The sequence below is a fragment of the Tauraco erythrolophus genome, chromosome 7, assembly GCF_009769465.1.
Source record: "Tauraco erythrolophus isolate bTauEry1 chromosome 7, bTauEry1.pri, whole genome shotgun sequence".
NCBI classification, from domain to species: Eukaryota; Metazoa; Chordata; class Aves; order Musophagiformes; family Musophagidae; genus Tauraco; species Tauraco erythrolophus.
The window spans coordinates 38929610-38945985 of NC_141471.1; the positions used below are offsets into that span (position 1 = coordinate 38929610).

The 16376-nt window shown below is 45.2% G+C and overlaps 1 protein-coding gene across 1 annotated transcript; it reads right to left on the reverse strand.

Moving 5' to 3' along the window:
- Window positions 1–11808: 11808 nt before the first annotated feature.
- On the reverse strand, window positions 11809–14134 carry TRIL (TLR4 interactor with leucine rich repeats). The gene is given in 10 exon segments (XM_086614918.1): window positions 11809–11923; window positions 11925–12163; window positions 12165–12313; window positions 12316–12403; window positions 12405–12459; window positions 12461–12591; window positions 12660–12739; window positions 12742–13752; window positions 13755–13833; window positions 13835–14134. Coding segments are annotated over 10 exon segments (2247 nt in total).
- Window positions 14135–16376: the final 2242 nt, after the last annotated feature.

A 16376-nucleotide genomic window follows, 5' to 3' on the forward strand; every position in this document is an offset into this window, starting at 1 on the left:
GTCCCATCCAGTTAGGAGAAGCCTGCAGGGGTTGAGAGCTGGCATACTGGCAAGGACTCCAAGATCTGAGCATGAGGAACTGCTATGGAGGGAAAGCAGCAGCAGCAAGGAGCCAGGCACCCTGGAGACAGACTGCCAGCAGTTAGACAATCATCTGTGATATTCAACAACCAGTTTGAGCAAACCAAATCAAACTACCCCTAGTGCACTGAAGGTCTAAAATTGAACCTCCTTAGGTAGGTCCTTGGTGTATAGACTTACTACATAATAATCCCAATTCACATTTATCCTCCCTTCCCTGATAACTGCTTTATCTGTTCACGTTTGAGTGAGATGTCATTTGATCACGGATCTATCATTTGCTTAGTAGAGCTGACTATTCCTATTATTAGTGCATTGTCATTCACAGAGGCAAATAAACAATCCAGTGATCTTGTCGAAGAGCGACAAGGAGCGGCAATATATACTACGAATAGTGCTATTACCCAGCAAGTGCTGGATGGACAGATGGAAGGAATGAGTGTCCACCAGCAGACAGGACTATTATTTTAACATCATTCTGGCTTCTGCTAGCTTAACCTCACTGGGAAACTACAGTTTGTTTTCCTCGCCTAGCTTTGCTCAGCACACTAACAAACATGAGAGTCACAGATTTACACAAGCACAGGAAACCTGGAAACCCACACAGCGTTTCAAAGAAATACATGAAAAAACAAATATTCAAAACTACTGCGTGTTAACATGCAACGAGAACACTGATACCAAAACTAAGGCCCACTGGGGATATTTTCTTCCTAAGAAGTAGCTTTTGAAAGCAAACCATTTCCCACCTAATGTTTCTAGTCCTTTATTTTTCTTCATCTCCTCCTATTTTATTGCTGCTTGAGATAGCCCTTGTCAGGAGAACCTAGACAGACTTCAAGAGGTGCCAAATTACAGAGACCTCAGTTTTTTCACAGTTACTTGTTCTTTTCACTGCTGGACTCTTCTAAAGCAAATTAGATTGAATTAATATGTTTTTACTGTATCTGTTCCTCTGCTCTGCTGTTTCCCATGGCCTAGCAAAGGAAGTCTGTTTGCCAAGTGTTTTCTCATTCTGTTTAATCTGATACAAAAGGTCACCTCCAGTATCCTTTTGGTATTTGCTCTAGAGCTGAGCATAATAGGTGGCAGCCCCAAGAAGAATGCATGTTGCTAAACTTCAGAAATGTTTGGGGGTTTAGATACAAACAGATGTTTCCTTTGGTAGCTTCATTTTCCCATGTGATATTCCAAGTATAACTGGTGTAGACAAATCACAGATGAATATTTTCCAGAAATTAATTAGTTTCACACACTGTGTCACAAATTATGAGGATATAACTTCGTAGTTACGTGAAACAGATCAATAATTGATTTGTTTAATCAGACTCCTGTTTAAATAGAACACCAATTCTTCTTTATACCCACAGCTAATTTTTGCAGCAGAAGCAGGAAAACACAAAGACTGGCTCGCATTCAGATCTGATGTAGATCCACTGAAATTAGCAAAAATTGGGCTGCCTTGGGATCCATTGTGCTGCACCAGTTCGGCATAAGGTACTTTCACTGATAAAACAAATAATTCTAGGAATAACAATTCAATGTGGAGGATTAATAAACAACTGTAGTTTTATGCTGTACTCTTGTAGTCTAAATTTGTTAGTAATATATAATAAACATAGTTTTATTCACCTCCCTGCTGTTCTCCAAAACAATCCCTTTTGCAAAGCGATATTTTCTGTGATTTTAAATGGATAGTCAATAAAGTCTTCATGGATATATTGTGAGAGCTTCTGATCCCTCAGGAAAATACATGCCACTCTGACCTTTTCAGAGGCAAAGTGTTTGCTCTTTGGAAGTTTATATTTATGGGTCAGGCATAATGATTTACATGGAAAAGATGAGTCAGAAAAACTCCACTTACTCTTTTAGAAGAGTAAACTGAGAATTTGAGGACACAAAAAGGGCAGAGGAATTATGAAACAAAGATTGTTTAAAATGTTTCAGCATTATAAAGCATCTATTCTAACTACTGATTTCAAAATACACAGAGGTCATTACACCAGTTTTGGTAGCTCTGCTGTCATGACCCAGGCACTGTAATCCTGACATTTATAAGCCCGATAAGGCAAAGAAAGAGGTGACATGGACAGGACCTATTATACAGCAGGAAATAAACAAAACGAGCAGAAAAAAACCTCCAAAGGGATCGGAGAAATGCAGGCTAATCCCAGCATTGCTCAGAGGGGTGGCCTGGCAGAGAGGGACTGCTCTGCAGGGCAGCACCCTTGGAGGCCAGAAAGAGAAGATTAGTGCCTTTGAGAAGAATTACACTGGATTCAGAATTCTTCTGTACAATGTATGAAATACTCTTGGTTTGCTTATTCAGATTCACGAATACAAATTTGGTTTCTGACTGTTCCTCTCTGATTCTGACTGCTTTAGGTCCAAAGGGCACCGTCTGTAAAACAGGCAGCTACACAAGCTCTTTGATGTGAAAACATATACAGGTGATAAAAACTCTACCACTAGCCTGTATGTCAAGATCTTACCTCCTTCTGTGAAGAAACTTAGGAAACTAGTTTCATCAAAACCGGAAAGATCACAAATGCAGAACAGGAGAAGTCTGACAGCTTTTCCCCTCTCAGGAGAGAGGCAGCAGTCTTTCTGAAGAAACAGACCAAATTACAGATCACTGGGCTGTCTGCCTGGATTATCATCAGCTGAATGGTAAAGCTTTAGGCAAGAAACACATTTTCTAAATCCATCATCCTTTTCCCCTTGTACTTTGTTGATAGTACATAAAACCAATATGCAATACACGTACTGGCCGCTATGGAGAGAAACGCAACCTGAGTGGCTACAGTAGTCAAACACCTTGCAAGTGGTCAAAACACCTTGCAAGTGGTGCAAATCTTGACATCTCTTTACAGACCACAAAGAGAAACAAAAGGCAGTTAAGCATGATAAGGGGATAAACAGGGATGATAGCATGTGAATTTCGACAACTATCCATGTAACGGCCACAACATTGAACTCAAACGCCTCCTGAAGTCTATATTTTGCACATTTTCTAAGGCATCATATGTTCTAAGCCCCTGCAGCTTCTCAGACACATTGGATGCCCAGCGTCCTTAAACACATACTCCAGTCACTTCTGCTGCATAAATCCAAAACCCTCTAACCACATGGAGGAGGAGGTAATAGAACAGGGGAGAAAAGAACATCTTGGAGGAAAAACCCTCACAATAACATAACTGTTAAGTCCTAAACGTCTAAAATCAGTTCCAGTGATGTTTTGCAAATGGCAAAATTTTGTGGAGTTTGCAATCTGAACAGTCGAATTATCATTCCAGAGCATACACCTCTGGGTACTGCCACTACTGTCGCTACTGGTAGATTTTCGTAACTGTAGCATGTTTGCAAAGCTCTAATCCATCAGTTATTTACCACTGCAAAAAAAGCCCAAAACCCAAACCTCCTCTGGTTCTTAGAGTTTGTCTCCGTTTGGAAGGCTGGCAAAACCGTCCATTCTCCTGTTTCACTAGCGATTGCATGTCTCAAGGCCTAGGAGCTTATAGATTAAGGTGATTTTCTACCTTGGTGCAAGTGAAAAGGCTAAAAATAAAAAGCCGTAAGTGAGAATGGCAGCAGTTTTTCAGGTACAGTTGTGCTAACTGAAATGGCAGGCAATTTTAGCAGGTCAGACAAAAGCATAGGATCAGACCGAAGCTCAGCAATGCCTCAGGTGTACTTGCAATTGCAAATTTAAACAACAAATTAATCCAAAATTGAAGTCGGTCAGTATCGTTACAAGCTAACAGTTTGGAATTCGTTAGTATTTTCCACCTGGGACATATTCTAAATATCTCTAAATAAAATAGATGAGAGACTATTTTAACTGAATAAAGTGTACTTGGTTGCATATTACAGATACCTCAAAGAGCCATTAACACCTTCAGCAAACTGCCAGCCACTGCAGTCTGTACTGACTTTGGTTTTATAGAGGAAAAGTAAGGGGGTTTTGTCTCCAGACGTGTCATTTTTTGATGCTGCCTTTAGTGTTAAATGTATTTATAATCCTCCAGTTATAAAATCAGCTTAGGTCAATATATATGTTATAGTATAAATAAAGTCCTTAGCCATTCTAGTGAAAAAGCTGCTGACCCTGAATCTCTTTTCCATTTGAGCCACAGAAATGGAAGGAAGGGATGTCTTTAATTCCCACCAGGACTCTGCAGTCTCAGGTTCTTAGGGACACATCCTGACAGGAAAACCAGAAGCCTCTGCACATCCTTTTGTGCCAGCAGAATAGTATCAGTCGGATCCCAGTGAATCATTCCAATCACAAATTGTTCCTGAATAAAACAACTTCCGTTTAAGCAGGATTTATTTAAAATTCATGTATCTCCTTCTAAGAGCAGACTCTATTTTAAACAGTAGTTATCTCTATTTCAAACCAGATAAAACAAAACCAAACAAACTCCCTTTATATAGAACTCAAAAAAACGAGATAAGAAAACACAAATAACTGCAGAGATACCAGGCTAAACAGAATGTCCCTAATCTGTTGGAGAAAACCCTGTGCCAATGAGAAAAATGCTAGAAGAAGGTAGTCCTGTGACAGTAAGAGCAGTCAGGTGGAAGGCACAAGCAGCAGTGCAGAACTGCACAGTGAGGATCCCAGCACCTGCAGCGGGCTTATGGGAACTATTGGCAAGTTCCAGATTTGTTGGCACATTTACTACTTTATTCATTTTCGTATTGAACTCAGTGACTACAGTCATCTCTGAGTTACTTCTGCCACTCTTACATTACAAAGTTGCAACAGGTTGCAGAGTTTTATACTGTCAATACCTAATGCAGGAGTGCTGCTGTGAGAAAGACAAACTGAAGGTTTTGACAAAGTATTTTAAATAATAAGTAGAACTTTTTAGGCAACAAGACGAAGTGGAGAAGTTTGGTTTGGGGGAAAATGAGTTAATTGAGTGCTTATGGTAATGCCATCAACAATGAAACGGTGTTTCGTTTGGCATTTTTAGGTTTCATAGTTAACAACTTAATACAATGATCATGAAACATTCCCCCTCTTTGGTAATTATCAGTTGAGAAAGACGTTTCCATGTCAGTTAACATTCAGGTTCATCTCTCCAAGCTGATCAGATCTGAGAACTAAATATTTTTTTTCTTTTTCAAGACGAACACTGAATCTTAGAGAACAGTTCTGCAAATCAATTAATTCCATTGCCACAGACCTCTTATCAATCGGTATCGACATTAAGAGTCTTGAAATATTTTCACTCTCACAGAGCAAAAACAGAAGAAGGATCAAGTTGTCGCTGCAAAAAAAATGGCATGCTAAACATCTGCTGTATGTACTGAGCAACGCTTCCAATTGTCTCATAAGTCTAACATATGAGCCTTGTCTAGTAGTATATTCATTCAAGACTTAGATCATGATGTAGTAATGGCAAATAAACCATGTTATCCTTCAGTTATAAACAACAAAAACATTTTTTTTCCTGAAAGCATGCTTTTCCTGAGAGTATTCCTCTAGAGTAAAATTGTTTCTGACCTTTCATCTGATAGGTATCACCACTGAGTATTCTCCATTATATCAGATGGTTTTACAGTAGTCAGGGGCTGCTACCATGCTAAGTAACTTCAGTATTTAAATTAAATTTTAACTTTAATATTTAAACATTAAGCAAGGTGGAAGGAAGATGAATATCCATCATACAATACCTAAGCATGGATTTAGACATACCAGCAGAGGTCTTTCTCACTGTCAGGATGAACTACACCCAGTGTAACAGTGGATCTCTTACTTTAAAAGTGATAGCACAGACATCATTTCAGGGAACTTTTCCATATCCAGGCACGATATATGCACATTCACATGTAATATAAATTGTTAGCATAATACCAATCTCTTCTCTTACTGGCAGGGAATTAAATGAAAGAGTCACGTAATTATTTACAACCTTCCTACCTTCTTCATGTTCCAAGGAAAGAGAATTCCTTTTTTACTTAAAACTGGCATTGAGGTTTATTTTAACAGCAACGTCTTTGAAAGGTTTGTCCCTTATGAGATAAATCAGTCTCTCAGTGAGAAAATTTGTCTCATTATCTTTCTGTGCACGATTTTTAGCTATTATATGTATCCAGGCCTTCTTCAAACATTCAAATGACTTCTAGGTATTTACTACAGCTAAACAAATGTATACTAAACTATTGACAATGAAACAAATTGCACATGTGAGAAGTTAAAGGAAGCAGGAAAATTCTGGCTAACAGGACTTTTGCCAAGAACTTCACAAAAAGCTTATCCACTCTATTTCCTTGAAATTCAGGTCTTCTAATCAAGTATTTTTCTAGTGTCACATGGCAAAATAAAATGTACTACACTAGACCAGACTGATGCATAAGGCGTTATATTGCAGTAATACATTTGCCATAGCTAGAGGGCACAGCTGCGGCTCGTCGAACGTTTTGTCAGTCGTTCGTTCTCACAAGAGCACGAAAACCAAAACCCTCACTTCACAACCTCTGAGCACTTGCTACATTACAAAGTGGGATACATACGTCGACTGAGAGACTGCTCTAATGTTTGTTCAGACTCTCTCCTGGTACAGGTTCCACATGGATGGATCCCCAAAGAACAGGAAAGTATTTTGAAATACTGAATATATAAAAACCTGAAATATTTTAGAAAAAACAGTAACATGATTTGAGAATATGTTTGTTTGAACATTAAAAAAAATTGGTAAAGTAAGGAATAGATTACACCTATCTATCTGAAGTCAAGAGACGCCATTTAATGTATTAGCTAAGATCTGGTCTACCTGACAGCAACTTCAAATGAGTTGTGCAATGAAAAAACAGATAATACTTTAGTAAGAATTAATACTTTTAACAGTACCCCAATTTTCTTTGTAGCTCTCAACGGCTTTTAAGATTTATGTACACGGAGATCTCCCCATCCCTGAACAAGCAACTTATTTCTATGACATAAAAACATTACGCATAGATTATCAAATGAAAATAAACGTACCTTTAAAAATCCAACAACAAATGAGATACATGTCACACTACAAATACTGATAAATTCTCTTTAAAGTGTCATATTCTTCTTCGTTAGTAAATATCTCTGTTATGTTTTTAGGCAGTTTTCTTCCTGCTATTATTAATACTGTAATATTCGTTTTAATTCTTAGGGCCAGGTTTGCAAAAAAAATGAGTTATAGATTTATTTCAAAAACAAACATCAAGGAGCGTCTATATAAATTCATGTACAATGATATTAAGATAAATATTTGTGTTTAAAAACAATTGACTACTTTTTTCTACGGGAATTTAATTCTATGGGAATTAAAGCATGCTCTTGAAAAAACTCAGGCTTTTCATGGAGAAAAACACAACAGCAGTATTTGGACAGGCTGCCAAAACTAGGCTATATTTAGCATGGAGCAAATAGAAGAAATCCAGCATCCAGCACACACACGGTTTCCTTACATTTCTACTTAACAAATATCAGATTATAGATCAACATGACGTAGCAACTCCTCTCAAAAGAGTTGACCAGATGAAAAAATCAAGTACATTCCCTGGCTACTCCTAATTTGGCTGATTTGATTTAAAATTATTTTTTTTAAACCAAAGATTCACTTGTGGACCTCACACAATATTGCACACCCTTGGTGCCAGAGAAACACGAATTAGTGTGAGCAGCCAGGTTTTTGGAAATGAAAGTAGTATTTATCTTCCTCACTGAAAGAGTTTTCTGCAAATACATATACTTTCATAAAAACAAATGATTTTTTGTAGACTTAACCACTACAATCTAAATCTAAGTTACTAGGTAAATAAATATCCTGATGGAACTGGAGGAGACTTTTTTCCTCCTAATCTTCATTTCCAAATCTCTCCCAGGAAAGAGCAGAAAGGAGAAAGCACGAGAGACAAATATAATTTACTGGGTCCCTTCTTGTAAGGGCAATAACATGGTTCAAATGATGATGGTATTTTAAAACATGGCATTTGCAGTGCATTGTGAAAACGAAAGGACAGCACTACATAAAGAAATCAATATTTATATAAATCCACTGTGTTAACACAGGCTCCAATAGTCAAGCAGTGCTTTTCAACAGAGGTTTTCATGCATATAGACTTTCACTGACACCGTTATAGGCCTGTTCTCGTGTTCTCTTCAGATTATTTCTCCCTATCCCTGTGCTGTAACATCAATATTCTATGGATCTCATAGAGAGGTGTTAAGCATTTTCAGTTTGCAGATCATTAATGATTTTCAGGAAAGGTATATCCTCTGCATAGCATTTTTATCTAATGCGAATAGTCTAGATTTTTCTTAGACTGCAGACAAAAAGGGAGTCAAGGACTACTTGAGATTGTTTAAGCAGCTTCCCATCTTTGACTGTTTTTTTCCTGCCTCCACACAGCACCCCCACATTTTGCCCCTTTCAATACCTGTGCGAGTTGAACAGAACCAAGAAACTGAGCTGGCTGAAGAAGGGGGGGAGAGGGAAGGTACTAGGAAAGGCTGTTATCTGGGAGGATCAATTTTGCAATTCACCTTCCAGCTGCACAAACACCGGTGCCAGCTGACTGCAGTGAAGGGTCAGGGATTTGGGAGGGAGCAGGAGGTGGGCAGAGGCTGCTGAACCAAGCAATGCTGCCACCAGGGAAGCCCCGGTACCTTTTACGGATTGCTCAGCAGTAGTCCACTTAATTTGAAGAGGCAATGTTTGGGGTGATTTTCAATCTTTGACAGATAACATGCTCAGTAATTTCTTAGCAGGAGAACAGCATGCAGTTCAGCCTTCCCCAAGCTGCCTGGATTCTAGGAGGGGACAGGGCAGTAAAACTATTTCTGATAGGAGGAGACACATTTTGCAGGTTAATCCATCTAGAAAGAGCTTTTTTTTATGGTCATTCTTAGAAAGGACCTACTTTAAAAAAGGACATAAATATCTGTAAATACTTTACTACCGGTGAAAATAGAGCCATCAATATTTACATCATTCAGTCACTGAATGTCACGGACATTTCCTTCCTCAACCACCTGCTAGCACAGCTCCCTCCTGCAAAAAGCTGTAAGTAACATCTCTACACAAAGCCTAAGGATTCCTAGTTACAGCACGTGTGACTTTTAAGAAGTCACCAACTTAATTCTGTTAACCAATTTTTTTTTATTGTGTTGATCTATGTATTTACTTCTCCCAGGCTGAAGCAAAGAGCCATTTCATTGCTAGCATTTCTCCAGGAGTTTGCATAAATTAAACAAGAAGCAGTGAATTCTTAATTAGAGCAACACGTATATGCTCAATGTGACAACATATTTCTATAATTATCCTGATACACTGAAAAATCCTCAGAATTGTAATTTGCAACAAGTATAAAAATTAGAGTATCCCAAACAATCATTTCTTGTTTAGCTTAGACAGGATCATTAGTTCACTGATGTAATAAGACCTTATGCTCTATCTGGGGTCAGCGATCTACCTGTTTCAGAACTGACCACGTAAATTATTTTAGTGTTTGCATTATCCAAACTATTACAACCAAATAGAAAACATAACGTACAGTGAAAAGCCGTGAGAGAATGAACGCTGAGGCACTCTCTGCAGTCCTAAGAAACAGCAGTTCTATAATATGAAGAAATTGCAGCCCAGTCTATGACTGGAGAGCGATGCATTATGAGATACAATCTAAGACACCAATTTTCTTCAGCAAATGGATTTATTGACATAATTGATTATAACCATGTACAGCATCTATGCATCTCCATTGGAAGAATATCCAGTGATAGAGCTAATGTTAGTGTGATACACAGCTTTACTCAATAATCCACACTGCATTTCGAACACAAACAGTGGTGTATTCCACAGTCATAAACGGCTAAAAGCACCCAGGGGTCCAAAAGAACAGAAATTTAAGATTCTTCACAAAAAATAAAACCTGATCCTGGATTCCTTCAGTTTAATTCCATTCAAGTTATGAATTTTAATCTATACACTGACAATCGAGTTTGGCCCCTGATATTCATGAAAAGTGCTGCCTGTCAAAATGAGAACCCAAAGGACTTTTAGCTACTGACTCGAGACTTAAATCTTAATTTTTATTCCTCCATTTAAAAGGCACAGATTAAGACAAACCATCCCTACACTTGCTCCTTTCCTCCCATGTGAATTTAAAGATTGAAAAAAATTCCCTCAGAACGGAAAAGTACTGTTCTCCTCCATTCAGCCACTGAACTCCAATTGAAGGTACCAGTTACTATGGTGTCTTTTGTAAACACTTGTTCATCTGAGCAAAAAGAAAGGAAAAAAAAAAAAGGAGGGGAAAAAAAAACATGGAAAAAAAAAAACACAATTGCTTACTTGCAATTATGGTGATAAACAACTTGTAGTCACAAACACCTCAGATCAGCAACGAATGCAGGATATTGAGATAATGTCTCCATAAGTCCACTAACACTTCCTTCAAGCTATTCAGTCCCACAAGAGTTCATCTGAGGTTGCACACTAAATTCAAAGGAGCAGAAACTCCATCTAAGACATTTGCATTTAAAGTGTAACCACAGTTGGACCTTTTTAATTAGCTCACTTCTAGACCACACAGAGAGAATTATTAATGTAAACTAAAGCACCATATTTCATAGTACAGAACCAGAACCACATCCTGTAAATATTTAGGAAAGTAAAAGTCTGAGAGAGAGCAACTGATCATAAAATGATTAGCATTGCTCTAAAACCAAAAGCAAAACTCAAATAAAAAAAACAAAACAAAACCAACTCAAACATCATATACTACTGCATAAGGGTTTAAATTTAGTATACTCATTCAGCTACACAAAACATGGAGTCTAGATTAATATACAAAATGTTTTATTTCACAGTGAGGTACATGAAGCTTCTAACTTTAGTAGGCTAAGGGTAAGAGAGGAATTGCCTGTTAGGAGAAAGACTGTTTCACATTCCTGAAATATTCTCACCTATTGTTTCTGAAGAAAGGCACCAATATTATTTATCCATCAACAGTTCACCTCTGCATCCACCCATTTAGAAAAGATGATGGACTATGTGAGGGTCAGTGACCTACTGACCATCATGGACCCAGAGAACCATAGCACACACTAATGTGTACAAGTACCAAGTGTATGTATTCAAAACAATTCAAAAATAGCTCCCTTGTAAACATATTACAAAACTGTTAGTTTTTCCTAGTGGCGTCAGCAATATATTCCTGTAAAACTAACCAGCTGCATTATTGTTTCCCGTTTACAAAAAAGTATGAAAACACACTGGCTCGTGCACATTAAACGGCCTTACATTCGGTTTGAGTACAATGGCACAGCCTTCCAACTGCCCAACGCTAAACGTACGCTTCCAGCCCTCCGGCCAACTAGCAGGTGGCATAGCCAACAGTAGCAACGTTAAAAGACGACCTTCAGCCCAAATTTTTTATTAGGAAGGGCTAGTGGCTTGAAAACGTCTGTCCAAGCATCCTGGTGTGGGGCCGGGCCTCCCGCTGTAAACCCGCCGTTCCCAGCTGCAGTCTGAGAAAAACACCTGTAAATACTACGCTCATTTTTAAGCTGAGTCCGCGTAAGGGAGGCACCAGCTGCTGTTCGCAGTAGCTCCCGCCGTTCCGCTCATCCTCGTGGCACGGCACAGTGACCGCCGCAGTCAGCACTTTCGCTTGGGTTAGCGATGTTTTTTAAGAAAATGTAGTTTGGCGTAGTTTGGGAGCTGCAGTTTGGCGGGCTCAGTCGGCGAACCGCTGCAGCAGGTGGTCGTCGCCGTGGCGGGCGCCGCCGCCGCCACTGTCCATGAAGCGTTCGCAGGGAAACTCGATGAGGGCGGCCTCGCTGAGGGCGCAGGGCGGCGCCGCGGGGCGGCCGGTGAGACTGGAAGCCCGAGAAGTCGGCAGAGACGCCGGTGCCCATGGAACGGAGGGGCCGGCGGGTGGAGTAGAGCTGCCGGACGTGGACGGGGGCCGCCTTCCGCCGCCGCCGCCCAAGCACCTTCTTCCGCAGCAGGCGGGAGGCCCAGGCGGCCAGCGCGGCGAGGAGCAGCAGCGCGTTCACCGCCAGCAGCACCAGGGTGAGGAGCTGCTGGTCTCGGGCCGCGGGGCCCGCCCGCCGCCCGCGCCGCCTCGGGCAGGGTGACCAGCCCGGCGCAGTGGTCCCGCGGCGCCACCGGGCACACGCGGCCGCCGAGGACGCCCTCGACGCAGACGAGGTAGGGGGTGTCCGGGCGGAGCTCCGCAGGGTCGGCGGCCGCTCCCGCCTCCGCAGGTAGACGAAGCGCTGGAACTTGACAGCGGCGCCGAAGCGGTCGAAGAGGAGGCGGAACCGCGACTGGCCCCAGCAGGCGGGGGCTGCGGTGCGGCCGCACGGCCCAGCGCACCGTCACCGAGTGGAGCCACCGCCTCCACCGACAGGTTGCAGAGGAAGAGCTTGTTTGAAGGTCGCACCGGGTCGGACACCAGCGGCAGGACGCCGGCGGCCGGCGCCGAGCGAGACTTGCCGCCCCGCCGGGGCCAACGCTGCGCTGGGCGGCGCCGGCCCGGAGGCCGCCGGGCGGGCGGGCGGCGGCGGGTCGTGGGCTGCTCGCCGCCGCCGCGGCCCCCGGCGGCGGCGCCGCCGCGCTCTCGGGCGCCGCCAGCAGGCGGGCGGTGGAGGCGGACGGCGGCGGCCCGGCGGCCCGCGGGACAGCCCGCCGCCGCTGCTGTTGCTGCCGAGCCGCTCGGCGGCCGGCGGCGGCTGGCGCTGCTCCTCCGCTGCCGGCGGCGGGGACGCGGAGGAGGGAGAGGCACCGTCGAGGCAGGGGCCGCCGTCGTGCGGCGGCGGCAGCTGGGCGTCCTGCAGGTAGTCGAGGTACTTGCCGGCCAGGGCGGGCGGCAGGCGGCACTGCACGAAGACGGTGAGCAGGCGGCCCTGGGAGTGCCAGGCTCCCAGCCAGCGCTTGAGGCCGCGGAGGCGGCAGTCGCAGCTCCAGGCGTTCCCCTCCAGCTCCAGGCGGTAGAGGGCTGGGCTGGAGGCAAAGAGCTCACCGGGGAGGGTGGCCAGCGCGTTGTCTCGCAGGCTGAGCTCCCGCAAGTGGCCGAGGCGGCCGAAGGTGGCAGGGTGCAGTGTGGTCAGCGCGTTGCGACTCAGATCCAGCGCCTCCAGGCTGCTCAGCGGCTCCAGCAGGGCAGCGGGCAGGTGGCTCAGCAGGTTTCCGTCGAGGCGCAGGTCCTTCAGTGAACCCAGCCCCAGGAAAGCATCCGGGGCCAGGTGAGCCAGGCGGTTGCCACTGAGCGAGAGCTTCGCCAAGCTGGGCAGGTGCTGGAAGAGTCCCCCCGTCAGCTGCTGCAGGCTGTTGCTGGCCAGCAGCAGGGTGTGGAGGGAGCGCAGCGGCCCGAAGACGTCCGGGTGGCGAAGGGAGTTCTGCTGGTTCCCTGAGAGGTCGAGGAAGCGCAGCTTAGCCAGGCCAGTGAAGGCTCCGCGGCTCAGCCAGCGGATGCGGTTGGACTCTAGGTGCAGGTAGAGTAGGTTCGGCAGCCCTGAGAAAGTGGAGTCGCCCAGTGAGCCCAGTTCGTTGCCATCCAGGCGGAGCTTGACAAGGCTGCCGAGGCCTGAGAAGGAGGCGGCACTGAGGCGGCCGATCTCGTTGGCGTTCACGTAAAGGATGCGCAGCTTGGCCAGGGCGCCAAGGGTGCCGGGGCCAGCGCCGGCAGCAAGTTGTTGCCCAGGTAGAGCTCCTCCAGCCGACCCAGGCGCTCAAAGGCCTTGGGATGCAGCGAGCGGGATCCGGTTATACTGCAGGTCCAGGCGCTGCAGCCCTGCCAGGCGGTGGAAGTCGAAGGCGGAGATGTTGGCGATGAAGTTGCCCCCGAGGCTGTAGGTGACGATGTCCTGGGGCTCGGCAGCCTTGGGCACCGAGCGAAGGCCCCGGTTGGTGCAGAGGAGGTGCTGGTGCTGCTGGCAGTCGCATGGCTCGGGGCAGATGAGCTCGGCCGCGGGCAGCAGCAGGAGGAGGAAGAGGGGGACGGAGCCCCAGAGTACCTGCGGCAGCGCCATCAGGCAGACCCGGCGCGGCGCCCCCATCCCGGGACGAGCCGTGCTCCGCTTCCCCCGCCGGCTTTGTCTCTCTCCGGCATCCCCGCCGCTCCTCCGCGGCTGCTAATCGGCCCCTCCTCTGCTCCGCTCCGGGCTGAGCTCCGCGCCGGGCAGGCAGGAGCGGCGGCTGCAGGTCGCGGTGCCCGGCACCATGGGCTCGCCCGAGCCGGCCGGCGGCGCGGAGTGGCCGGGAGGGCAGCCGGCTGCCGCCGCCCGGGCTCTGCCGCCCCTCGCGGCCCGCGGGCTGCGGTTCGGCGGTCGCGGGGCCGGTGCTGCCGCGGGGGGCGGGCGGGGTGCGGAGCGGAGCGGCGCGGCGCGGCTGCCCGCTGCACCGCCGGCTCTCCCAGGGGCGGAGGGGGCGGGCGGAGCGGGGCGGGCCGGCCGGCGGGCGGAGCGGGGAGCAGGAGAAAGACGAGCTCCGAAACTTGCCGAGAAAACTCAGCGGAATTCGTACTTCCCACACTGTGCCCTGGGGGACCGGAGGATCGGATGGAGCGGAGAAGAGGGAGGACGGCGCGGCGGGGGGGTGGAGGAAGCCCGCGGCCGGTCCTGGCTCGGCTCAGCCCCGGCAGCGAGCAGGGGCGCAAAGTGGGAAAGCAGGAATTGGAACCGGCTGTGGCTGCCTCCCAGCCACATGGGCTGCAGATAGAGCTGCGCATCGGGAGGGGGAAGGGAACAGAAATAAACTAGTCGTTGCCCTCCCTCCCCTTTTTTTTTTTTTTTGCTTCTATTAGAAACCTGCCAGAAGCAATAGTTACGGTTTACTACAGATTAAGGACTTGTTTTGTTTTAAGCAAGCGGCAATCAGAGGACTAAGCCATCTGTAGTACATCAAAGAATGGATTGTCATTCTTTCTCTGCACTGTCCTGCCAGTAGGTTCCTGACCAAAGCTGCCAGTGAAGATGCAGTTGAATGTAGCTCTGGCTCCGTGAGGGGCTCGTCAGCATGGTTAAGATGCTCTTTAGAAATAATTCTCATTGTAAAGAATCTTGTCTCCCAACAGCATACAAACTCAGAGTGAAAGGAAGGTGTTGGAAAGCATAGTGAAAACAAAATAAACCGTGTACCCATCCACTCAATGACTTGCCTTTCTTTCCTGTTGGCATTTTCCTAAGATGTCACCAATGGGATAAATTAATTGTCTAAGGGCAAGAGGAAATGCCTAGGTATGAAGGGTATATAGGGCTGTCAAGAATGATGAGAGAAAGAAGATAATGCCCAAAATATTGTGTTGCAAATTTAATAAATGCATTGGAAACTGTGCTGTTACATGAAGTTGTATCCAATTGATCACACTTTGCCTACACTTCTGGTCTAAAGCAGTTTACAAGCCATGCCCCTTTCTCTCACCAGAAGGCAGAATTTAGATAGCTTTCATGAAAGCTTTGTTTTTAGTGGCTGTGTCAACATGAGTGGGTAACATGGTATGGTAGTTTGTGCTGAGTCTCTGTTGTCTGCTTTCATGGAGAGGTGTTACTTTGAGCTGACTCTGATTTGGTCCTGCTTTTTAGCAGTTGAAGAATATGAAATGTGCTCCAAGCCTGCTCTGGAGCACGAAGTTCTACTTTGAGGTGATCAGCAGATTTGCTTCAAAAGCGCACTGGCAATGTGAAGCCGCCTTGAAGGGAAGGGATTAAGGAACGTCGCTGTGAGCATCTTGATTCTTAGCTCTTGTAGTTAGCTGAGGCTACTAGGCCTTATGAAGAAGAATCTTTTTGTAGTGGTAGCTGCGTTGTGCTGGTGAGGGAAGTCATATTTGGGGCAGGAGAGTGATGTTTTAGATAATCTGGATGAATTTTGCAAATATTAATCTGGATGAATTTTGCAAATATCTTCTAAAATCAAGTGAGCAGCTCTGAAGTATAACTTGCTCATTGGGAAAACCTGGTGTGAACAATACTGTGCTGGAATATGGTTATGGTGAGGTGAGCTGGTTAAAGAGGATTGTGAAATTTAAAGCTAGAGTTTTTTGGGGTTTTTTTTTTTTGCGAGAAATGGCAGCTGCATAGGCAGTCTTGATAAGCTAGAAGACTAACTGAAAGATTAGATACTTATACCCCAAAATCTACTTATAGGGGAAGGCATCATAGTATATTGCATCAAAATTTGGAAGCAAAATGGTGGAAGTCAGCGTTGTCAGATTCCAGAACTTGCTGACTTCTGCAGACGTGCACGATCTTGTCATCAAACAAGCATATTCTTAGATTAACTTGATTTAAAATTGTGTAC